The 26,527-nt window shown below is 34.0% G+C and overlaps 1 protein-coding gene across 1 annotated transcript in view; it reads right to left on the bottom strand.

Moving 5' to 3' along the window:
* LOC150097249 (uncharacterized) overlaps positions 1 to 26,527 on the bottom strand; it is a 550,351-nt gene that overhangs the window by 417,791 nt on the left and 106,033 nt on the right. Inside the window, exon 8 of the mRNA XM_090407628.1 lies at positions 25,662 to 25,759. Coding sequence (XP_090263754.1) covers positions 25,662 to 25,759 — 98 coding nt within the window. The remainder of the gene's footprint in view (positions 1 to 25,661; positions 25,760 to 26,527) is intronic.

Here is a 26,527-nt window from a genome sequence, read left to right on the forward strand (position 1 = left end):
GATGGAAATGAGCAAGAGAGTTAGTAGTAGTTGTAGATCGGCATAGTTGACCAAATAGTTAGCGTTTCCAGCTCTCCAGCCAAAAGGCTGCAGGTTCGAATCCCACCATCAGCATGGATGTTTGTGATTGTCTGTGAAAGTGGTGGCGGGCGGTAGATGGCGTTGGTGTAGTTGCAGTTTGTGGATTGAGTGAGTGGTGGAGACAGAGTTGTAGAGTAGATGCCCTCTCTCGATGAGTCTTTGGACTACCTGTAGGTGTCACATAATTTTTTTTTAAAATTAAAACAGTTATAGATTTATTTCTGCATTTTATCATTTCATTTATATTTCAATTTGTAGTTTATTTTAACTCACAATTTAGTTATTTTTTGTTAGCAGTAGGGAATGCGGAATGCATTATTTTACATGCATCATTCACTATAGATTTTAAATCAATAATAATAATATTTTTTGCCAAAGTTTATCATCATCTTCACATATACAGATTATTTACAAATATATAATTGAAAGTTACTATTACATTTTTGGTCACTACAAATATTCAATACTTAATGTTAAGTGAATATCTTATTTGTGTGTAAATAATAATACTAACAATATAGTTAAAAAAAATTTTGGGGTATATATTTACAATGTTTCATTTGACATGTTAAGAGAGAGATTTTTCAGATTAACGATATTGGATGTTTAATAATTTTATATACACAATTCTTTTCTGAATTTTGTCATTTACATTTGTATTTCAATCAGAAGTTCATTTTAATATACAAATTAGTTTATTTTTTTGTTATCAGTAGCGAATGCTAAATGGATTCATTCCACTTTTTAACATTGCTATTTTTTCAATCAATAATAATCATTTTTTTTAATTCAATCCTTTTTTTATTATTAAAATTATGATTACATATTTACAACAGGTTTTTTTTTTTTTTTTTTTGTGACAATGAGATTCGTACAGATTTTTCTTTTTGTTTTTCCCCCGTATAATGTATTAATAATAGTTACTGTGGTTGGTAATTTATTGTTCTGCAGTTGAATAATACTGCTTTTTTTTACAGCATTTATACATTTAACAATGAATTATATACATTTACAATTTTCATTTAATTATTATTATTATGTGACATCTCAGGGAGTCCAAAGACTCAACGAGGGAGAGTGTGCCAACAGCGTCGAACGACTGTCGCCTTCCAACTACTAACCACACTCAAACTTGCTTAACTTTTTGCAAGCCATTAGTAGCAGAGGCTCTACCAATCGACCAACCTTTGCTAGCAGAGGTTAGTCGATCGGTAGTGTATTGTAGTCTGTAGTCAGGCTATTGTAGTCTGTAAGGTTCCTGTATTCAAAAGGTAATAATAATAATAAAGATGGATATCAGGATGTTATTGAGGAGAGTGAAAAATAACAGTGCAGCAGGAAATGTTGTCAGGGTGTTGCCAAGGTACAGAGCAAGAATCATGAATGGGTATAAAAAGGAAATACACTGGATTTATTTGGTTGTGACAATATAAAAATTAAACCGACTAGTTTTGCCATAGATACTTTTGGCTTCTTCTGCATTAGAAAGAAAAAAATTACTATAAAAGACTAACGTAAACAACTATAACATTACATAAATACATGAAAACATATACTAACTGTTAAAATACACACTGAAATGAAATGTGGAATGTGGGAGCTGGCATGATTTAGCTACTGTTCAGTAATGTGTGTAGATGTCGTAGTTGGCCAAAACAGCATTCTGACATATGGAAAGATCTAATAAATTATTTCTAAATATCACACAGGATGAATCCTCAATTCCTATTGTGTATGTCTTCTGAACAGATGACCATGATAGATTGTTTTAAGTATGGAGCAGTGAAGTTGTCCTCTATGCAAGGCAGCATGGAGCTCTTATTCCATTCAATGTTATGATGCTGAGGTGCTTAAGAATCAGAGCTGTATAACTGAGAGAAGACCTCCACATAGCCTTTAAAGGAATGCGGAGAACTGACCAGGGCTTCTTATCTAATGCCCAATCCTCACCTTTGCATGGGGCATCCTGTTAAGTATCTAGCTAGATAATGAATAAAGGAGGATGGGCTAATTTGGGATTTAGACAACCACGCTGTATTCTAATTGGCTTAAACCGCAAATAAAATGATGGTACAACATGACAAAATTTCATGCCAGCTAGGACGTCGTCCAGTTAAAAAAGGTCCATGGGGGACTTTGTTTTATTTGCGAGACATTAGTGCCTATGATCCCACAGAAGGATCTACTAAGGTAGAAGTAGAGGAATTTTTTGACTGACACAATGAAAAAGGAAACGTTGATCATTCTTGGGTATCTGAATAGCAGAGTAGGAAATAATTGTCAGATATACAAAAATATTTTGGAAAAAAAGAGCAAAGCTAATAATAATGGCAAATACCTGTTGGATCTCTGCACAGAACATGGACTGGTTGTTACTAACACAATGTTCCAACATAAAAATGTGCATAAATTCACATGGAAAGAAGAGGCAAGGAATAAGAAAGGTCTCACTGACTATTTTATTGTTGATAGTGATGTATCTCCCTGGTGCAGGACACTAGAGTGTATAGAGGATTTGAAATTGGAAGTGATCACCATTCAGTCTTGAGCAGGATAAAATTGAATTTCATACTGAAAAGAAGAGCATGTAAGAAAGTTTCAAAGCAAATAAAAGTTGAGCAGCTCTCAGATGTGAATTGTAGACTAAAATACACAAACATTATTTAAGAAAAAATTAAAGGGTTTGAGAAAAGGAACCAAACTTTGAAGATGCAGTGGCAAGCCTTCAAGAAAATATTCACTGATTCAGCCAGAGAGGCATGTGATGAGGTTGTCTGCAAGGATACAAAAATTAGAACTCCATGGTGGACACAGGAAGTTAAAAAGGCAGTGAAAGAAAAGAAAAAAGCATATCGAAAGTTCATGGCAAATAAATCAGCTTGTGCTCTTAGAGAATACAAAGACAAATGTAAGAAATCTAAACACTGTGTAAAACTAGTTAAACAAAAGTTAAGGAAGACTTTGGCAAGAACATTGAAAATAAATATCAAGAGGGTAACAAGATATTCTGGACGTTGTTGAAAAAGCTCAAAAATGGAGGAAAGAGTGCTGTAAAAAGGAATTGAAGATGATAAAGGTGACATGAAAATGAAAGAAAAAGATATCCTTGATATATAGAGTAATTACTTTGAAAAATTGCTAAATGAAGCAAGCAGTGATGAGAGCAGAGTGGTAAAAAACACTCAACAGACATGTAATCAGGAATACATATACATACTTGAAATAGAAAAAGTCATCAAAAGCCTGAAATGTGGAAAGGCAGCTGGAGTAGATGATATTCAACCAGAAATGCTCAAGTATGCAGGTATAAAAGTCTTACAGTGGCTGTACTGTATAGTTCAGAATGCCTGGACAGAGGGACAAATTCCAAATGATTGGAGTAGAGCTCCCATATACAAAAAGTAAATAAAATGGAATGTGAGAATTATAGAGGTATTTCCCTAGCGAGCGTTCCTGGTAAGATTTATGCAAGTATACTTGAGAAGCAGTTGAGAAGATTGTGAAAGGGAAGTTTGGTGATGAACAAGCTGGATTCAGGACAAATAAGGCTGTCAGGATCAGATTTTCACTTTCCGACAAATAGTTAAGAAATCATGGGAATATAACAAAGATCTGTATTTAAGTTTTATAGATCTGGAAAAGGCACATGACAAGGTGCCAAGAGAGAAGCTAGTCAATATGCTACAGTTATATGGTGTCAATGGGAAATTATATCAAGCAATACTTTGTCTTCAAAGTATTATCTCTGCAGTTATTCATTATTTATATGAATCACATTGTGAAGGGAAGTGGTTTTAAACCTGATATTAAAATTGCAGATGTTAATCTCAGTTCTTTACTTTATTCAGATGATGTTATACTTTTAAATAAATTCAATACAAGTATGCAAGATTTCCTTACTAAATTGAATAACTTGTAATAAATTTGGCATGAAACTCAGCAATAACAAGACAAAGAGACAATGAAAATAAGCAGAAATATTGAAAATATCAACTGCATTGTAAATGGAGAACCTACAGAACTAGTAAAAACATTTCAACTATTTAGGCACGACTTTTAGTGAAGACAGTAAATAAATATGGAAATAGAAAACAGAATCAACAAAGCCGGTATGGTAGGAAGTCAACTGAATAAATTTCTATGGAATAAGAGAGAAATTACACTAAATTAGCTGTATAGAAGCTCAATACACTAAATTAGCTGTATAGAAGCTCAATACACTAAATTAGCTGTATAGAAGACTGTGTTCAAACCAATTTTAACTTATGGATCTGAGAGACGGGTTAGAAATAAAAAACACTTGACCAAAGACTAGAGACCACAGATATGAGAGTCCTGAGAAAGATTAGGGGCATGAACAATGGCATCAATGGCAATTCATATTAAAAAGTAGGATATTAGAAAAGAACTTGACATTGTTAGCATCCAGGAATTGTGTTAGCTGAGCTATTCTCAGGTGGTATGGCCACTTAAAAGAATGTGAGAGAAATTAGCAAAACAAGTGTTCTCTGCTATGTTGGCAGGAAAAAAGACCCAGAGCAAGACCAAGATATAGGTGGATTGATATGGTAAAAAGTACCTTAGAAGACAGAAATATAAGATCTAATGATGTTCATGTCTTGACAGATAACAGATTGATTTGGAAGAAAATTGTTGATAGGAAGTTACTAACAATGTTAGTTCTCCATGTAGTACTATCATAATATCCTGTACACCCCTTGATGTCCAGGGGTTTACAGGATATTATGTACCAATATCATCATCAAATACATGTCAGGTATTTGATGATGATGTTATGACATTTGTAGGAGAAAGGAAAAGCTAGGCCTGAGCGATCATCTCTCCTATAAGCTCTGGCTAGGGCAACTCGTAAATGCCGGCAAGTGTATTCCTGTAAGTTCTCTGGTCAAATTTCATATGAAACTTTTATAGTTTCTATATTCGGCTTTGAAATAATGCTTGATTTAATATCCACTTAATTTTTATAATATCATATCTTTGTTCACCAATGTTCCAATAGATGAAATCATTTAAGTTATAGATGATCTGCTACCTCTTCATACCTATCAACTTATCAAACATTGTCTCTACACTAATTATTTCAGATAGAATGGAAAATTTTACGAGAATTCATGATTCTCGCTTCTCTCTCTTCCATGTACCAACTTATTCATGGAAAACATAGAAAAATGTTTCCTCATAGCTACAAGCAAAAAACTTTCAGTTTGGTGGAGATACATAGATAACAGATTTATTAACTGGAAATACGGTGTTAACGAGTTAACATCCCAAATTTTTGAGATGTATGGTGAGGAGACATTTTATGAATGTATCTGTCAGTAAATGTGGGCTCTTGAAAGACGCTTGTAGATAAGGTACCAGAAGAAGTTCGAGTAAGCAGGATGTCCAAAAATGATAAAGTACCAGAATTTTCCTTTTCCATGGTGAATTGGATATGAGGATGAAGGCTATTTATTTGTTATAGAAAGATGGAAAGCTCATCTTCAGTATGTGACCAAATGGCAAAAATATCGACATAACGATACCAAAGAGATGGTGAGGGTGAATGGATGAAAACATAGTCTCTTTAAATTGTTACAAAAAATAGTTAGCCAAAGGTGGAGACAAAGGACTACCCATGGCAGTACCTGCAACTTGTTTGTAGAACTTGTTTTTCCAACTTTTGTTTTGTCTTTCGAAAGCCCACATTTACTGGCAGATACATTCATAAAATGTCTGCTCACCATACATCTCAAAAATTTGGCATTCTTAAATCTCTAATTAATAGAGCACATAAAGTTTGCTCTTCTCCAGAAATCTTACAACAAGCACTTTCCATCATTAAAAAGTTAATGGTATCTAATAATTACCACCCTAATCAAATCCAACAGATAATTGAATCTTATGTTCCAATACCTAAGGCTTCTTCAACAGTGTGCAGAGTTCCAATCCCCCTACATTTCAGGAATCTCAGAACCTATAGGTAAAATTTTAAAAAAGTACCAACTGATTCCCACTTATATTCCTATCAACAAAATTTCTTCCTTATTGCCTTCTACAAAGGATAAACTGTCATCTCTGTCTTTGGCTGGCGTTTACAAAATTCCTTGTGAACGCGATGTTTCTTATTTTGGACAAACTGGCCGTTCTGTGGAAAAAAGAATTAAAGAACATCAATATTATATTGATTACAACAAACCTCAGAAGTCTGGTCTAGCACAACACAGTATTACTACTACCCATAGTAGAATAGCTTTATCCAGTGGGATAAAGCTATTCTACTTCATAGACGCAGGTTCAAATATGAACGCCTCTTTAAAGAAAGTTGTGAAGCTTTTTTACACCGACCGAATTTAAATCGAAATGATTGCCTCTCTCTCTCTCGAAGATCTGGGAGACTTTTATTTTATGTAATCATTAAAAAACTAAGTATCTTAAGTATTAATTAATTTCTTTCATTTCCTAGCTCGCAACAACATTGTATTTTAATAGGTGATCCACTGAATATTCGTAACTTGTATTCTATTCCAATCTGTTTGTAACACTGAAGATGTACTATTATTTTTAGTACGAAATATCTACCTAATTTATTAATTAAAGTTATTACTGTGGACTTATGTGTTGTTTTTAATAATTATACTATGCCACAGATCCCTCTAAAAATTAGAAATCATAATGTCTCAGATTTTGTCTATTATGCTATAAAACTATAAAATATGAATTGATAATTTGTTATCCTTAAAACAGTTTTTTTTTGGGGGGGGGGGTCTCAAGAATGATCATTTCCCCATGCCAATCAATATCTTCTCATAATAATTGGCCTACTTTTTTCCAACTAAATTCATTACTATGAAACTTGCACCATAACAAATAACTATTTGGTCCCTATTCAACCTAACTAAATGAATGTCTATTTACTGTATATATGAATTCACCTTCAACCAAAAACTTAGTATAGTAAATCACATGATAGCCAACTGCTTGATGGGTGACTTAGTATTCAGTTCACACTCAAAATAATTGTTGGAAGTGATTACTTTGGCAGTTGAATGTGATTAGTCCCAGAGATGACTAGTTTCGAGTATGGCTAAATACTAAGTTGCTAATCAGTAACTAGATACTATGAGATTTACTGTTTATTTTAATTTAACAAAAACAGAAATCTGTATATAAGAGTATACAAAACAATTCAAGCATTTATTTTATTGCATATTTCAACATAATTATATACTGCTTGGAAAGAAGTCAACAGACACTTCCATGGGCAAATGCATCATGCCATGTAACGAGTCAAGTGTTTATAGCCAGTACAAATTGAGGAATACAATGTTCCCAAGTTAGTGCAACTGTGTTCGGGTGAAATGGCTCTAAGGGAACTGATGAAGTTTGAAAATGCAATTGTGATAGGATGTCATGTTGCAGGTCTATCTGTTCAGCAAATTGTTGACAAATTGGGTCATCTCAGGTCAACAATCAGTGATACCATACTGAAATGAAAGCGTAGGGAGTCAATTGCAAATTTACTCACAGTGGACAGCCCACCACACTCACCAAACATGACCGTAGGGTGCTATGAAGGATAATGCAAAAAAAAAAAAAAAAAAAAAAAAAAAAGCTATTTGTTGGCCAACACACTGAATGTGGAGTTCCAGGCATCAACTGCACAAAAACATTCATAATCAAGGCTCACGACATGGATTTCTATGGTAGGACTGCAATATGTAAGCCCCACATTACCCGAACCAACATGCAGCATCGTCTTCAGTGATGCAAAGAGCATATACAGTAAGATGTGGAGGCTTGGAAGGCTGTGTTATGGAGAGATTAATCACGCTACACACTCTACTGAACCGATGGGTGGGTGTGGCAGATACCTGGTGAATGTCTCTTACCACAGTGCATGACCCCAAGCATGAAATTCGGAGGTGGCAGTGTGATGATATGGTTGAACTCCAAGAGGTATATCTGAACATTCTGGATAATGCAATGTTTTCTACTTTGTGGTGTTTATACAGTGACCATTGTCTCTTTCAGATAAATGTCCACAAACTGTGTGGTTTGTAAACCTGAACGTCACCACACTTGATTTGCATCCACAGAGTCCTGATCTCAACCTTACTGAACATCTGTGGGATGAACTGGTGCATCAGGTGACTAAAGGGACATTCATCCCACAACAGTCCAGGAACCTCATTAGATGCCTACAGGAAGAGTGATCCAAAATTTCCACTGATCAATATCGTATGCGGAAAGTATGCCCCTGTTGGATTCTGATTATGTAGAGATTAGAGTAATTATTATTTGGTTCAGAATCCAACATGATCTTCCATCACAATGGCTACATTTGTAAATATTATTTACTGTATATAACTTATTTTAAAATTTAATATTCATATAACTACCTTAATTTTGTCTAATATTTAATTATTTAATCAAAGATATATGTATTAATAATGAAAAGACTGTATTAAATATTAATAAGTTATTTTATTTATTGTTATGTCAATATTATAGGAATTTGTATCTGAAAAATTAACTGCGCATTAATTGAAATATAAATATTCCTTATTTATTTCTGTTTGTGAAAGTTTAGCGTTATGCAATACCTCAATTTTAATATATTTTGTTTGGTTGTCATGGAAACGTATGTAAGTGAACGAGCACGTTTTTTGGAACAGAACGTGGGGAGAAAGCTGAAAGTTTACTAAAAAGGAATTAGTTAAAGAGATCACGAGAAGAATTTAGGCAGGAAAAACTGATATAAAAAGCAAGGAACGCTGGAAAAGAAAAAGCATTAGAGATTTATTAGAGAGAGAAGGATTGGCATTAGGTTGGAATCGGGCATTCGGCAATCACAGTGCGATAATAGCGAGTCGGCAAGTCACTCAAGCAACTAAATAAAGTCTACCAGTTGAAAAGCAGTTAGCTAATAAGTTTCTGAATAACAAATAAAGCAACGGAAGATAGCTGAATGACTAACGATATTTTAGTTGAGATTTATTTTCAGAGCCGACCTTTCAAGGACACACTGAAACGTGAAGCATAGTAAGAAGTAACTAGAGAACAAACAGAGACAACAGGGTTGTGTTTAATGATAGCGGTGTTTAGAATTATAGTGCCTAAAGAATTATTTGAATGCCGGAGGAATGAACATCTGTACATATAAAACCCCAAGTTAAAGAATTATTGTGTATTGCCCTAATTCAAGAGTAATCAGTAGTGCTTCATACAAGAACATCTGATTATATGTATTGTGCCCATAAATTAATTCAGTTAATGCTAAAAGATTTATTTTAATGAGTGCTGTTTATTGTTAAAAGTGTTTACAGTTATAAAAAGTGTTTGTGTGTATGTTGATGAAGGAAGAAGATTAATGGTAAGATTATTCCAACTTTAATATTTCTGTTCAGAGAAGTGTGTGAGTTTCATCTTAGAATTCCCTGATGTTAACACTAACTATCGCGGAGAATTAAAAGAAGCGTAAAATTAAAAGTGTCTGTTTATGAAGAGGTATTACTGCAATTTTTATTGTATTTGGGACTTAAAGAACTATGAAAAGACTGTGATATAGAGATAACAGATTTATCTTGTCAGAGTTTGACTGTACTTATCGGAGAAGCTGAAGTGATTGTGATATCTTAATTACTGATTTGAAGTTAAGTGTAAAATTTATGATTTTAAAATTAAATGTTTGTTTTTGTTAATGAAAAGGTGTAATTTGCCTGAATCTCTTTTACTGCACCATTCATAAAATATTCGAACCAAAGGAGAAAATTAAGTAAGTTAAATATACTCGGCCAGTATACATAATAACATCATATAAAAGAGGATAGTTGTGAGTTGGTTTTTCTTCAATTCTTGAACTAATTCAGATATAGATTGGTGCAGTCTATAAATATAAATTTTCTCTATATTGAATTAGAAATCAACTAGCAACTTATAATTTTGTTTAAGAACATCATAGTGACTAACATGTCGGATCCAAAGTATAAATTAAAAGGTAGGATCCAACACCCCATAGGATTGCTGTAGTCATGAAAACAAAAGATCCTACATCAGTGCCACGCAATGCCAATGATATATATATATCAGTGGAATTGCATGTCCAATTTGGTTGGGTGTGCTATTGTGGGTTTATGCAGCCCACACTACAAAATTCACATCAGTTTGACTGTATGATTGCATTTTTATCGCTGTATGAAAGTTTAACGTACAGCACATCAGTGCTCATAATTGTAACCAAATTTGCACAGAGTGGGGAATAATGTGTTTGTTTTAAAATTACATTAGAAAACAATAATGAAGGGGTGCTTAAGGGTCAAAGCTGTATAACTGAGAGGAGACCTCCACATAGCCTTTAAAGGAATGCAGAGAACCGATCAGGACTTCTGACTTAATGTCCAATCCTCACCTTCTCTTGGTGCACCGTGTTGGGTATCTACTTTGATATTGAACGAACGAGGATGGGCTGGCAATTTGGGATTTAGCCGACCAAATTGTATTCTTATTGGTTAAACCAAAATAAAAAATGATGGTACAACATGACAAAATTTCATGCCGGCTGGGGCGTCGCCCGGTTAAACAAGGCCCCCGTTGTTTTCGCCAGGGAACCAGGGCGAACAGCGAAAAGTCAGCTACTGGAACAAATCTGAAAACAAACCCCAACTCAACATCACCAGAGTTAAAGATCGGTACTATCAACGGAAGAAGCCTGAATGGCAAAGAAATGGAGCTAGCTGAGGAATTAGATAAGTACCAGATCGACATAATAGGGGTGACTGAAACAAAAAAGACCAAAACTGGTGAGATCTTTCTGAGCAATAAATACAAAATGTTATATTCAGGCAATGACAATCAAGGAAAAGAAGGAGTAGCCATAGTATTCAACACAAAATACGAGGCTAATCTTCTTGAATGGCAGTCAGTCTCAAGTAGAGTAATGTGGGCAAATATGAGAATGGGGAACTGGACAATGAGACTTATTTGTGCCTATGGTCCCACAGAAGGTTCTACTAAGGTAGAAGTGGAGGAATTTTTTGAGGCTTTAGAAAAAACAACTGACACAATGAAAAAGGAAAAGTTGGTCCTTGTTGGGGATCGAAATAGTAGAGTAGGAAATGATTGTGAGACATACAAAAATATTTTGGGAAAATTTGGAGAAAAGAGCAAAGCTAATAATAATGGCAAATATCTGTTGGATTTCTGCTCAGGACATGGACTGGTTATTACTAACACCATGTTCCAACATAAAAATGTGCACAAATTCACATGGAGAGAAGAGGCTAGGAATAAGAAAAGTCTCATTGACTATGTTATTGTTGATAGTGATGTTTTCTCCCTGGTGCAAGACACCAGAGTGTACAGAGGAATTGAAATTGGAAGTGATCACTATTTAGTCTTGAGCAGGATAAAATTGAATTTCATATTGAAAAGAATAACATGCAAGAAAGTTTTAAAGCAAATAAAAGTTGAGCAGCTCTCAGATGTGAACTGTAGACTAAAATACAGAAATATCATTGAAAAGAAAATGAAAGAGTTTGAGAACAGGAATCAAATCTTGGAGATTCAGTGGCAAACTCTGAAGGAAACATTGATTGATTCTGCCAGAGAGGCATGTGGTGAGGTTGTGTGCAAGGATAAAAAAAATCAGAACTCCCTGGTGGACACAGGAAGTTAAAGAGGCAGTGAAGGAAAAGAAGAAAGCATATCAAAAGTTCCTGGCAAATAAGTCAGCTTTTACTCTTACAGAATACAGAGACAAACGTAAGAAAGCTAAACTGTGTGTAAAACTAGCTAAACAAAAGTCATGGGAGGACTTTGGCAAGAATATAGAAAATAAATATCAAGAAGGTGGCAAAATATTCTGGAGGTTGTTGAAGAAGCTTAGGAATGGAGGAAAGAGTGCTGTAAAAGGAATTAGAGATGATAAAGGTGAAATGAAAACAGGAGAAAAAGATATCCTTGAAGTATGGAGTAATTACTTTGAAAAACTGCTAAATGAAACAAGCAGTGATGACAGCACAGTGATAAAAAACACTGACCAGGCATGCAGTCAGGAATACATATCCATACTTGAAGTAGAAAAAGCCATCAAAGGCTTCAAATGTGGAAAGGCAGCAGGAGTAGATGATATTCGACCAGAAATGCTGAAGTATGGTGGTATAAGAGTCTTACAGTGGCTGCACTGCATAGTTCAGAAAGCCTGGACAGAGGGACGAATTCCCGATGATTGGAGCAGAGCTCTCATAGTACCCATATATAAAAAGGAAAATAAAACTGCATGTGAGAATTACAGAGGTATTTCCCTACTGAGTGTTCCTGGCAAGATCTATGCAAGTATACTTGAGAAACAGTTGAGAAGAATTGTGGAAGAAAAGCTTGGTGAAGAACAAGCTGGATTCAGGCCAAATAGAGGCTGTCAGGATCAGATCTTCACTTTACGACAAATAGTCGAGAAAGCATGGGAATATAACAAAGATCTGTATTTAAGTTTTGTCGATTTGGAAAAGGCATATGACAAGGTGCCAAGAGAGAAGCTATTCAATACGCTGCAGTTATATGGTGTCAATGGGGCATTATATCAAGCAATACTTAGTCTTTATTTGAGTTGTGAGTCAGCAGTTAGAATTGAAGGAAGTACAGGAAGATGGTTTAATGTTAAATCTGGTGTGAGACAAGGATGTACATTATCCCCTCTGTTATTCGTGATCTATATGGATCACATTATGAAGGAAAGTGGTATTAAACCTGATATCAAAATTGGAGATGTTAATGTCAGCTCTTTGCTTTATGCGGATGATGTTATACTTCTAAATAAATCCACTACAAGTCTGCAAGATTCTCTGACTAAATTGAATAGCTGTTGTAATAGATATGGTATGAAGGTCAGCAATAAAAAGACAAAGACAATGAAAATAGGCAGAATCATTGAAAATGTCAACTGTGTTGTGAATGGAGAACCTGTTGAACAAGTAAAACATTTCAGCTACTTAGGCACAATTTTTACTGAAGATGGTAAACTAAATATAGAAATAGACAACAGAATCAGCAAAGCTGGTATCGTGGGAAGTCAATTGAATAAATTCATATAAAATAAGAGAGAAATTAGTCGGAACACTAAATTAGCTGTATACAAGACTGTGTTCAAACCAATTTTAACTTATGGATCTGAGAGCTGGGTCAGAAGTAAAACACTTGACCAAAGACTAGAGACCGCAGATATGAGAGTCCTGAGAAAGATTAGAGGCGTGAACAGATGGCATCAATGGCAATATCATATTAAAAATGAGAATATTAGGAAAGAACTTGACATTGTCAGCATCCAGGAATGCGTTAGCAGAGCTAATCTCAGATGGTATGGTCACTTAAATAGAATGGGAGAGGAAAGATTAGCAAAACAAGTGTTCTCTGCCAGGTTGGCAGGAAAACGACCCAGAGGAAGACCAAGATATAGGTGGATTGATACGGTACAAAGTGCCTTAGACGATAGAAATATAAGATCTGATAATGTTGGAGTCTTGACAAGTAACAGACTGATTTGGAGGAAAATTGTAGATAGGAAGTTATTAATGATGTAATTTTTTCATGTAGTACTGTCATATCCTGTACACCCCTTGAGGGTACATGGCAGGAATTTGATGATGATGATGATGATGAACAATAATGAAAGAAAATGCCATATTTGATATATATTAGGCTTTGTATTTAGGTTAATATATATATTAGGCTTTTACCTCCTTCGACTACAATGCTGTTTCCCATTGTAAATATGGGCAAAAAAAGCTAAATGTTTATTGAAAATTATATATTAAAAACTTGTCTATTATTATATATAAAAACTTGCCTACCATGTCAGTTCACACTTCACACATGCAAAACAGCTGAAACTCAGAAAACAAAAACAGCAACTCATAACAAATTACAACATTCAACTGGATTGGTTGACACAATAACCAATCACAGCCTCTAGGTGCTATTGTCTCAGAGCTAACCCTGCCTCGTCTTACGAGCAGTTTAAAACTACTAGAATGCTAAGAATTTAACCCAAGCGCCATCTGTACATCTTTCAAAGGACTCAAAGGTGTGTATTTTGAATGAACATGTATTAGCATAAATGCGATGCAATGTTTACGTGTTGATAAGTGTCCTCTTCATGAAGCATTGGTATACTGTGTTTACTTTTAGGAATCACATACATCTGGAAACAATTAGGGAAGTCTTTAACAGGAATAAATGCAAAAATATAATATCAGTGTGTGGATAGGCTTATGTGTTCGTCAGACATGTTGTAATAGATCCGACACTGTCACTATGGCAAGTTGGATCTGGCAGACCATGCTTTGGATACCCCAGCACACAGAATCAATTGGAAAAAAACAAAAGTAATACACAGAAGTTCTACAAGTCAGAGAGGTTGTTCCTGGAATCAACAGAAGCCTTAAAACATACTCCAAACCTTAATAAGTATGGCTATATAAATCTACCAAAGATTTGGGAGACAGTCATCCTAAGACCAAATTAATATTTATTACTTATATTTTATTTTTTTCAAACTTTCTAATACTATTATTTGGACTACTATTTTCAAAACTTTGAACTTTTTTTTTTAAACCTAGATGGCGCCCTATTAGGACTTTAGTCTTGTGTTGCACGCTGCAATTACTTATACTAGCCCCACTGTTACACCGGATTTGGTTGTCTTGCAATTGTAACAAACTTTGTGTTGTGTGCTCTGAAGATGCTGGATATAATATGAGCGAAATATTAGCTCTTAAGTTAATAAACAGTTATTTTCTTATCGATCTGTGTCCATATCAATACCGTGAAATCTATTACAACATATAATATCAGTGATATTGCTATTTGGTGGATGAGCACCGCACACTCTGAAATTCATCCTTGATATATATATATATATATATATATATATTTGGCTACTTGTGTATATATATATATATCTGTCATATACTAGTAGCCAAAAGTAGGAAAAGGATTAAAAACCAAGTATATAATTCTTGGTATCTTTAACGTATAATAAACATAAAGTAAAAAAAAAATTTCAGCATCTTTCTCTCATCCAGAGGTTTTCGTTAATAAGGTCAAGCACCTTTGGCTACTTGTATATGAGATATATATGACTTCTGCATTACTTCAACCTTGGAATCTTCCTGGTCTGGCTCCCACTGATGAGATCCCAATAAAGGTTGAAACCGGTCTGGGTATCGGCCCTTTCCATTATGCATAGTGTTATACATGTCCCCCCACCAAAAAAAAAAAGAGGGGGGCTTTGCATTATGGAATACATACTAAGGCAAGTGATATGAACTTGTTAGCCTCTATATAGAAGTAACTCAGACATGAATATATTTCACATGCAAAATAGTTTTGCTTCCTAGGGAAAAGTTTTAAAAACCAAGTATATAATTTCTTGGTATCTCATCATCATCATGCGTATCAAGGATTTAGGCCTAGCATGGCCTGTTCTGGCCTTAGTATGTATTCACTTAAGAGGACGTCCTGGTTTTCTTTTTCCTAATAGCTTGTACTTTAAGGCTTGTTTTGGTAATCTTTCTGTTTTCATTTGTTGAACGTGTCCCATCCATTTATGTTTATATTTTTTAATTTTTTCTATTACTAGTTCTTGGTTTAATTCTTTCATAATTTCTTCATTTCGTTTGTGATCAAATAGGGTATACTTTGCAGTTTATCTCATAAACTTCATTTCTGCTGTTATTAATCTTTGTCTTTTTATTTTATTGTCCAGATTACATTAAGACTGCTAGGGCTAATGTATTGTATACTTTTAGTCTGGTTTGTTTTTGAACTAGGTTTGGTTTAAATACAGAGTTAATTACACCTGTTATTTTTAAATATTTTGCAATTTTTACGTTTATATCTTTTTCATTTTCATATATGATCATACATCCTAGGTAGTTAAATGAATTCACCTGTTCTAATATCTTATTATCTATTACTATTTTAGTTCTTACTGGATCTTGTCCTTTAAAGGCCAGAGTTTTTGATTTTTCTGTTGATATTATCGTACCATAATCTTTGGATATCTCATTTAGATCTAAAATAGCTTTCTGTAAGTTATCTTCAGAATTTGTAATTATTATTTGGTCGTTCGCAAAGAGGAGAGTGTTTGTTTACTGTAGGAGAAAGTTTAATTCCTTGATGTAAATTTTTATTCCATTTTATTATTATTTCATTTAAGTAGATATTAAAAAGAGTTGCTGAGAGGGGACATCCCTGTCGGACCCCTTGGTTTATCTCTCTCGTATGATAGCTCGTGATTTAATCTTATTTGTATTTGATGACTTTCATATATACTTGTGATTGCTTTTAAGATATTATTTGGTACACTACCTAACAACATAGCAGACAAAATACGACTAGAAACCAGTAATGTCCTAAATACCAAGAAAACCATACAGAACAACCTGACTAAAACAGAATTAGCAGCAATTAAATCATTAAAAGCCAAACAAAACATAATAATAACGAAAGCTGATAAAGGCAGTGCCACTGTTGTCCTTGACAGGTCAACATACATACTGCAAATGAACCAACTAGTAGCCGATAACAACACATATAAAATGGTAAATTATAACCCAACAAAAAGGATAAAGGACAAAACAGAAAAACTACTAAAGTCCGTCACTTCTTGGACACCAGACACAGTTAAAAAAACTCAAACCCCACTACGCCCCCCCCCCAGAATATACGGGGTTCCGAAAATACACAAATAAAATGTGCCCCTTCGACCAATAGTGGAAGGAATAGACAGTCCCAATTACCACCTAGCCAAGAAATTAGCGGCAACACTCAAGGAGTTGGTAGGTCATCCCCCCCCCTACATAAAAAACACACAACACTTTATAAACAAAATCAAAAACATAACACGCGACAAAGACGACTTATTAGTCAGTTTTGACGTTTCTGCCCTTTTCACTAAGGTCCCCATCAATGACACAATTCTCCTACTACAGAACAAATTTCCTCCCGACATTACGGCCCTCTTTGCCCACGTACTAAAGTCCGGATACTTCGTGTGGCAAAACAAATTCTACCTACAAAAGGAAGGTACAGCCATGGGCTCACCATTATACCCCCGCCCCCAATTGCGAACTTCTACATGGAAGCCTTTGAGCAAAGGGCTCTTGATTCCGCCACGCTTCGACCGACAATCTGGCTCAGATACGTTCACGACGTGTTCGCGATCTGGCCGCACGGGCGACAAACGCTAAACACATTCCTCAGCCACCTAAACAAACAACATGAATGCATACAATTTACCATCAAAATCGAAAACCAAAATTCGCTCCTGTTCCTAGACACACTAGTTACACGTCTTCCTTCAGGCAGTCTATCCACGGTCTACCGAAAACTGACACACGCGGGCCAATACATACATGCGAATTCATACCACCACTCAGCACAAAAATATGGAGTCATAAACACCCTTAAAAACAGAGCCACAACTATTTGCTCTAACCAGCAAGCCCTGAAACAAGAACTAAAAATCATTAGTGACACATTCATAAACAATGGCTATAACAAAAATACTGTCAATAAAATACTCTATAAAACCACAACAAAAACGAATCTAGATTACAGTAAAACCATAGCCATCCCATACATTAAAGGGTTATCAGAAAAAATCAACAGAATCCTATAACATTATAACCTCAATGCCACCTTTAAACCACCCACTACACTTAAAACCACATTCAGCTCCTCTAAGGATCCTCTCCTCCCATTAGCACATCCTGGAGTCTATTGCATCCGCTGCACCTGTAATTTACCGTACATTGGTGAAACAGGATGGACAATCCCTATACGCAAGAAAGAACAGATTAGACACATTAAATATAACCATTATGGTGAAGCAGGCCTCTCAGACCATGCACTTAACACCTTACACCAAATCAACTGGAAAAGCACCTGTTCCTTACACCGCACAAAAACATGGTACGAAAGAAAATTTAAAGAATCCTGCGAAATCCTGATAAACCACCCAAATATCAACAATAAAGATGGTATGAAAATTCCAAGGATCTGGATGGCACACATTCAGCCAACCTAATATGAAAGATTCAACATAAGTCAGGACTCTAGCCAATCCGCTAGTATTAGAAACCATTCCACTCCAACTGGCTGGAATGATGTTAATATATGTATATAGTAGACAACATAAATAATAGGACTCTAGCGTTGATGTATAATTTTTTTTTTCACCAGTGGTCAGGCCAACAATTGTGGTAGCGGTTAGTCAGTGTCTTTAATGAACCAGTATGATTGTAGTATAGCTTGTTTCTTGTGTATATTTGTACATTCCAGAAGATGACCTTGACATACAGATCTAAATGTCGAATTGTAAATTTTAGTAATATTAAACTAAAGTTTTTATTCAAACACGGTAGTTGTCTCCATAATTTCCAAAAATGCACGGTATTTGTCTTTCTTTTAATATTTTAAATAATATGTTTCTTTTAACTTTATCAAATGCTTTTTCAAAGTGAATAAATGCAATATGTGTTTCTAAATTGTATTCTCTTCTTTTCTCTATTATTAATTTTAGGGAAAAGGCCTGGTCAATACATGATCGTCCTTTTCTAAATCCATTCTGTACTTCTTAAATAAAGTTTTCAGAATATTTCATTAGCTTGCTATTTAAGATTCTGCTATATATTTTCTAAAGGAATTTAGTATACTGATACCTCTATAGTTTTTAGGGTCATGTCTATTACCTTTTTAAAAGATAGGAATCACAATTGCTTTTTTCCATTCTATTGGGGGGATACCAGTTGAATAAATTTTATTTAAAAATAAAGTCTTTCTTTGAATCTTGTTCCTGCATATTTATATAGTTCTGAACCTAGCTTATCTTCTCCAGGTGATCTTCCATTTCTTGTTTCTTTCAGGCTGATTTCTAATTCTTCTTTCATTATTTCCTTTTCATTTTCGTTAAATGTTTGCCAGTTGTCTTTTTAAAAATATTTGTCTCTCCACAATTCTGTATAGTAATTTAGAAATTCTTCGAATTTCAATTCGGTGTTTAATTTTATGTTTTCTTTGGTATCTGCATTTAAGTGTTTCAAAATCTTATATACATTGGGTCTTATTTTATGTAAATCATGTTCTAAATTAGAAACAAATTTGTTCCATGATTCTCTATGCCTTTTTCGGACTTCTCTTTTAGCTATGGCTCTTATTCTTTTATATTCTATTTCATCTTCTAATCTTTTACTGCTTAACCATTTGTGATTGGCTTCTTTTTTCTTTTTGATTATTTCTTTGATTGTATCATTCCAGATCTTCAGTTTTTTTCCTTTTATTGAATTTTTTGGTCTTTCCTAAGCTTTCATTTGCTACTGCATTTAGTATTATCATTTTTATATTAAGCCATTCTATTTCTATTTCTTCATTTTGTTTTATTTTATCTAGATATTGGTTAATTCTTTTATTGGTTTGTTCATATAGCCATTGTATATTTGTGTCATTCAATAGTCTAGTTTTATAAATAAATGTTTCAATTTTTCTTTCTGTTCTTGTTACTTGTAGCAATTTAGGTGGTAATCTTAACTTTATTTTAACAAGTAAGTGGTTTAAAGTGGTTACTGCTTATTTCATATCCTCTGTGAACTCTAACATCTAGTGAAAGTTTTGATATCATTTCATTTAATATAAAGTAATCTAATATTGATTTCCATCCTCTTGCAGTATAAGTATATTTGTGTATGTCTTTGTGTTTATAGAAGGAATTCACTATTTTTAGGTTATTATAAACTACAAAGTCAATCAATTTTTTACCATTTCTGTTTAGAGTGTGTTCTCCATGTATTCCTATATTATTATTAATTTTTGGGTTTCCAATTCTTGCATTTAAGTCTCCTGCTAAAATTACGTAATCATTTTTATTTATTTCATTATATATGTTTTGTAGCTGATTATAAAAATCAATATTATCCTGTTCTCTTCCTTCTTCTGGGGCATATAAACCAATTATTGTTATATAGCTTCTATCTATATTTATTCTAGCTTCTATTATTCTTTCATTCCATAATTTATAATGTTTTAACTGTTTTGAAAGGGAGTTATAAATCCAAATCATGACTCCTGCTTGTGCTCTTTGGTCTCTGTCGACTCCACTGTATATCACCTTAAAATTTTTGGTTCTCATAGTTCCTTTTAATTTCTTTTTTTGTTTCAGTTATTAATTTTAAAATTTACTGCTATTCTAAAATTTCTTTCATTTAATAATTGGTTTAATTCTATTTCTTTATATGCTATTCCTCTTACATTCCAGTTTGCTATGTGTATTATATTTTGTTAGACTCATCGAGGGAGGCCCTAAACATCATGTCCACACAACTATACGCCATTCTCACAGTATCTATCATACCTTGCCTTGAACTCGCTCACTGTCATAGCACCCGCAACAGACTCTGGCAGTTTATTCCACTCATTTACCGCTCTAAAAGTAAAGAACCCAGCTCTAACACCACTGCTAACCACACTCTTGCCCAGCTTCCATAGGTGTCCCCTAGTTCTCCCACCACCAGTCCTGATCTCAAAAATATCCTCTGAATTAATCTTATAGAATCCTTTTAGCAATTTGAATGTCTCATTCATATCTCCCCTTTTCCGCCTATCAACCAGTTTCTGCAACCCACAAATCTTCAACCTGTACTCATATGGTTCATTCCATAGACCTGCTATCATCTTAGTCACTCGCCTCTGGATCCTCTCCACCTCCTCCCCATCAAGAAGGAACCGAGGTGACCAAATCTGGGCACAGTAGTCAAGATGAGGTCTTATCAAGGCTCGGTACAGAGGTACAATAACTTGCTTGTCTCTGCTCGTTAAGGTATTTTTCAACAACCAAGTGAGTTGATGAGCTGATTTAGCTACTTTCGCAATGTGCCCCCTAAATTTCATCTCCCTATCCACCAACACTCCCAAGTCCCTGGCCTCATCAATCTCTTGGAATACAGTTCCACCCATGTAGTATACTGCTGCTAATCTTTTCACTCCAAAATGCATAACCTTACATTTTGTCACATTAAATTGACATCCATTCTCCTTAGCCCAGAACTCCAATCTATCTAAGTCATCCTGCAAGACTTTGACATCTTCTGCATTCACTATCGCCCTCCCTAACTTTGCATCATCAGCAAACAAATGAACTGTTCCACTTAGATCCTTCCCTATATCGTTAATAAACAGATTAAACAGCAGTGGTCCAAGAACAGACCCTGCAGCACCCCACTAGTCACAGGCTGTCTTTTGGACTCCACTCCTGAATAAACCACTCTTTGATATCTCTCCATCAACCACCCACCTATCCATCTCACCAACCCTATATCCATTCCCATAAAGAGTTGGCTGATAAGGCCTTATAGGAAAGATTAAAGTAAGTGGATCTTCCTCAAAGTAGAAGAATTAGAGGATAGATCCAGCTAGGGGTCCAAGGGAGTGCCGCTTCCCTTACAATCAAGATGATTGCCCCTCTTGGTATCTTTTAACATATAATAAACCCAAGGTAAAAAACTTTCAACATATATATAAAAAGGATAAGAGAAAGGACTTAAACAATTGTAAAACATTTCACTTATCGAAGAGGAACCAACTATATAACCAACTACACTTCTCTGATCCAACCATGAAATTTGTATACATAACTGAATTCAACAACAGAAAAAATAAATAAACATATGGAAAATATTTACACTTAGCCCACTTTATTACGATTTATGTTGATAGAATAACAATATATAAAGCACTTAAGCAAGAGTGAAATGACAGTAACTTCATCAAAATGAGTCAAGTGTAAATCTGAAATTATACTTCTTTATGATACTGGTATATGCTATGTGTATTATATTTTGTTGTTATGTGTGGTTATGTGTATTATATTTTGTTAGACTCATCGAGGGAGGCCCTAAACATCATGTCCACACAACTATACGCCATTCTCACAGTATCTATCATACCTTGCCTTGAACTCGCTCACTGTCTTGTCTTGCAAATGCCACCAGAATGACTGCAATAGCCGATTTTTCCAAAAAAATTTGAATTATCCGAAGTGTTTCAGGAATGACAAAATTATCATGAAACATCTACTAATAAAAGAAATAGTAAGACCAGCTTTCTCTTCCCACTTCCACATACTCAGATTAAAATGGAAGGTGATTTCATGGGGATTCTAAAGTCTAATCACCATGAAATGCCAATGAAATTAATCATGACATTCACTTCAAGAATTAGAATTTTCATTATGTAAAGGAATAACCTTTGGGAATAAGAAACTATTATATGAATTCTTCCACAAGGGTATTAGTTATAAAAGATGGCTGTGGTCCAATTATTCCTATTCCATGCTTCTTTGAAAATCTGAATTAAAATCACATCAATTTAAATTAACAGTGTGCATCTACTTTATAATAAATTAATCACATTAAGCATATGAACAGTTTAAAAGGATGAAAGTTTAATAAACAGTTAGTATAACAAGTGCAAAACAAATATTTCACATTAGGCATCACGAAGTATGATCTGAATTATAACAAGTGTCATATTTAAAACATATGAAATGCAACATGTGAGACAATGCTAATAATTTCAACTGCTGCTGAATGTGCATTATTAGCACACTGGAACTAATCAAACAAATAATAATAATAACAATTAAAATAAATAAAATAGCAGTTTAGGATAATCACTTCAAGCAGTCTTTTTGAAATTAAGACAGTTTGTAAATAATTCAAAACTTTCTTGAAGAGGCTTCAAATTAAATAATTTCAGTCATTGTTCATCTTTGTAGATCTGTTTTTGGCCAAAGAAAAAAATGAAAAAATGTTAGGAACAGAGAATATGAACCTCACCAGGATGAGATAAAGTTTGCCCATCGTGGAAAGGAGGAGAGATAAATGTTCTTGTACCAGTTAATAAGTGATGTGAAAGATGAATGGTTTTGGGACTCTAGAAATACATTCAGTTAATTTTGATGAATGGATTGACATTCTCTTCTTATTTTTGAAGCAACTGTAATGAATTATCAAGAATGGAGTCATTAAAATGCTCATGACATACATATGCTCCTTTGCTACATCTCTAAAAATGAACTTGACTCCATAAAGGACACTATGATTAATAATCGATATAATTCCTTGAAAGTGCAACTGACTATTATCCTCAAATTGCTTCTAACTTTCATTAATGACAAACAATTCCTTTATGTTATCAGACAGAATTTTGAGCATATGGATTATATTCATAGGAAGTTTTTTGACTTGATTAAGTGAAAATACAAGTTGATATTGCTATGCATTATGCATAGCAATATTATCTTGTAGAGATGAATAGAGAAGTTCTTTTAAGTATAGCTATGGAACTTATCAAAACTTTGCAAAGTGATTATTCTAAAAACAGCTAACTTTGTTATCTGTTTGTTTGTTATAATTAATCCCAGTTTTCTAATTCAATTATAGCTTTGTTTTTTTTTTTTTTTAGTTTGTATCTCAATAATGTTGCTCACACAGCAAATAGTGGTGGCCAAAACAACTAGCATTTTATCTCTTTCACTATATACTTCATTCATTATGCTTTAATAGTATTACAGAACATGAAAACAATAAATAATATATTTATTGACTGGCTAATATTTTGCTGGTATTTCAACCAGCATCTTCAGAGTACAACATCATATTACACAAGCAACAATGAGTGTAGGAAACAATTCAAATTGCAATTGACAAAACCCTGTAGTTATAACTTGACACCCACCCTCTAATGTTGTTAAGACAGAGTAGATTCCAAAATAACCATCTCCCATATCTCAGGCAAACCACCACCATCAATGCCAATTCCAAAAACATTTTGAGATTAGCTGCAACACTGAAGGATGCCAAGTTAGGACTTTAGTCTGTTGCAATTTGAATTGTTTCCTACATTCATTATCACTTGTGTATTCATCATGACAAGTATCTGAGCTCTAAAGATGCTATTAAAAAACAGGGAAATATTAGCCAGTTATTTAATCAATGTCTTATTTGTTATTTAGTATTTAGTTATGATAAAGCATTATAACTTCCAACACCTAAGCCAACTACAAACTTGATCATTTAAATATAACTAACTTATAAGGTTGAACTAGGATAATATATAATATAAAGCATCAGTTGTATAAAGACTTTGTATTCATCACCTGATGTGAAACCACCACCCCACTAATTAAAGCCTGAACTATGCAAAATTTATAATATTCTTGGCATACTTTCTGGTATGCTAAGAAGCACTATATACATTGTCTCTAATTCAAACTGAAAACCTAAAACAAATCTACTTGTATCACATGCTGATCTTGCTATAGTCTATACAAACATTACATCTCCATACAACTGGATATTCATGGAATAAAATGAAAAGAAAGATATATTCATTTTAATGCTTTTATTCCAATTGCTCGTTCCATCATTATTAAAGCCAATACTTCTCAAAGGAATTTTTGGTACTTCACTAAGAAAATCACTTCAGAACTGTAATATGAGCTGCCGTAATAAAGACAAAAACAGGAAAAACTAAAAAATGTGTGATTGGTAGAGGTGTGAGACAAGAATGCTACCTGTCACCAATGCTCTTCAATATATTCAAAAGGAGAATCACTATTGGAAGAAAAACAATACAAAATATTAGATTTGCAGATGATCAAGCAATATCAGCTAATACTGAAGATGAACTACAGCATCTAATGAAAAAATCTGAAAGCATATGCAAAAAATATGGTATGAAAATTAACACAAAGAAAACAAAAATGATGAGAATCTCCAGGAAGTGTTGAGGTGATGAAATGGAGAAAATGTAGACCAAGTGAGACTATACAAATACCTCGGTAGTATAATACAAGAAAATAGAAAATGTGACATGGAAATAAAAGAAAGAATTAACAAAGGAAAATATGCATTTTATAGAAAGAAAAATTTGTTTATTAATAAAATGAATAAAAATTCAAAGAAAAAGCTTATTAAGTGTTATATTTGGAGTATAACTTTATATAGGTCAGAAACATGAACTGGCAAGAAAGAAGCAAAAACACTAGAGGCATTTGAAATATGGCTATGGAGAAGAATGGAGAAAATAAAGTGGACCGAAAAAATTACCAATGAAGAAGTATTACAAAGAGTTGAAGAAGAAAATAATTTACTAAAGACCATAAGACAAAGAAAGCATAACTGGACAGAACATGTATTAAGAGAAGACAGCCTATTGAAAAGAGTGATAGAAGGGAAAATTGAAGAAAAGCAATCAAGAGGAAGGAGACGAGTAATGATGCTTGATGATGATGTAATGGGCACAAGAGGATATGAAGAAATGAAGGAGGAAGCAAGAGACAGAGGAAATTGGAGGAAGAGAATATGCTGAGATACCGTTGGACCTGTCAAGAGACAGAACACTAATGATAATGAATATGAGCTGAACACAATCCAACACAATTCAGATCACAATCTTAATAAAGTGGCCAATTCAACGTACACATCATTAATTCATAATTGCAATAATATTTTACTAAACCTTACTCTAACTGTTAATTCTGCTACTAAGTACTTGCTACGTTCTTCTCGTATCCGCATATCAAGGTGTTTTACTGACAGAGAAGGAATGCCTATGAAAGAATCTAAAAGAAAAAATAAGAAATACATTAGGCTATATATAACATCAGAAATGTTTCTATAAAAAAAGGTACAATCAAAGAGATGTGGCAGTGCTATTATCTATTACTGCACCACTAAGCATTTATATCTTATGTAAAAAATTTCTTTCTATTAAACAAAAGAAAAAGACAAAGAAAGCATAATTAGATAGGACATGTATTGAGAGGAGACAGCCTATTGAAAAGAGTGATAGAAGGGAAAATCAATCTTGTTATTGATTTTCCCTTCTATCACTTGAAAAAAAAATTTCTCATCTTACTGCCATTCAATTTCACCAATTATTGTTTTTACATTTTAATTTAGGATTCTGAATAGCCTGATATCAGCAAGTCTTCTGGCACTGATGACTTTGAATGAGGTAGTTGGGAGGATAGCTGATGGAATCCTCCCAAATGCAATCAAAACTTGCAGATCCAGAATTAACATCTATACCTAATCAACTTTACAATCTTATACTCAACCAGCATTCTGCCTATAGCATGGGAGTAAGACTATTATTATTATTAGACACCTCCAGGGAGTCCAAAGACTCATCGAGGAAATATTCAGAACTATATTCAGTTCATCCCACACAAAAAAGTGGAGGAGAATAAAAGTCAGTCATCAAACTATTTCCCTACTACCCTCACCTCTATTTTCTTGAAAATAATTAAACAGTGAACAATAGTATGGAATCTGCTATTCTTGATCAACAAAAGATCTCCAAGCTATCATTTCCCACCTCTGAACAC

Source organism: Typopeltis vanoorti, chromosome 17 (genome assembly GCF_054136105.1).
Source record: "Typopeltis vanoorti isolate ZY-2024b chromosome 17, IOZ_Tvanoo_1.0, whole genome shotgun sequence".
Taxonomy (NCBI): domain Eukaryota; kingdom Metazoa; phylum Arthropoda; class Arachnida; order Uropygi; family Thelyphonidae; genus Typopeltis; species Typopeltis vanoorti.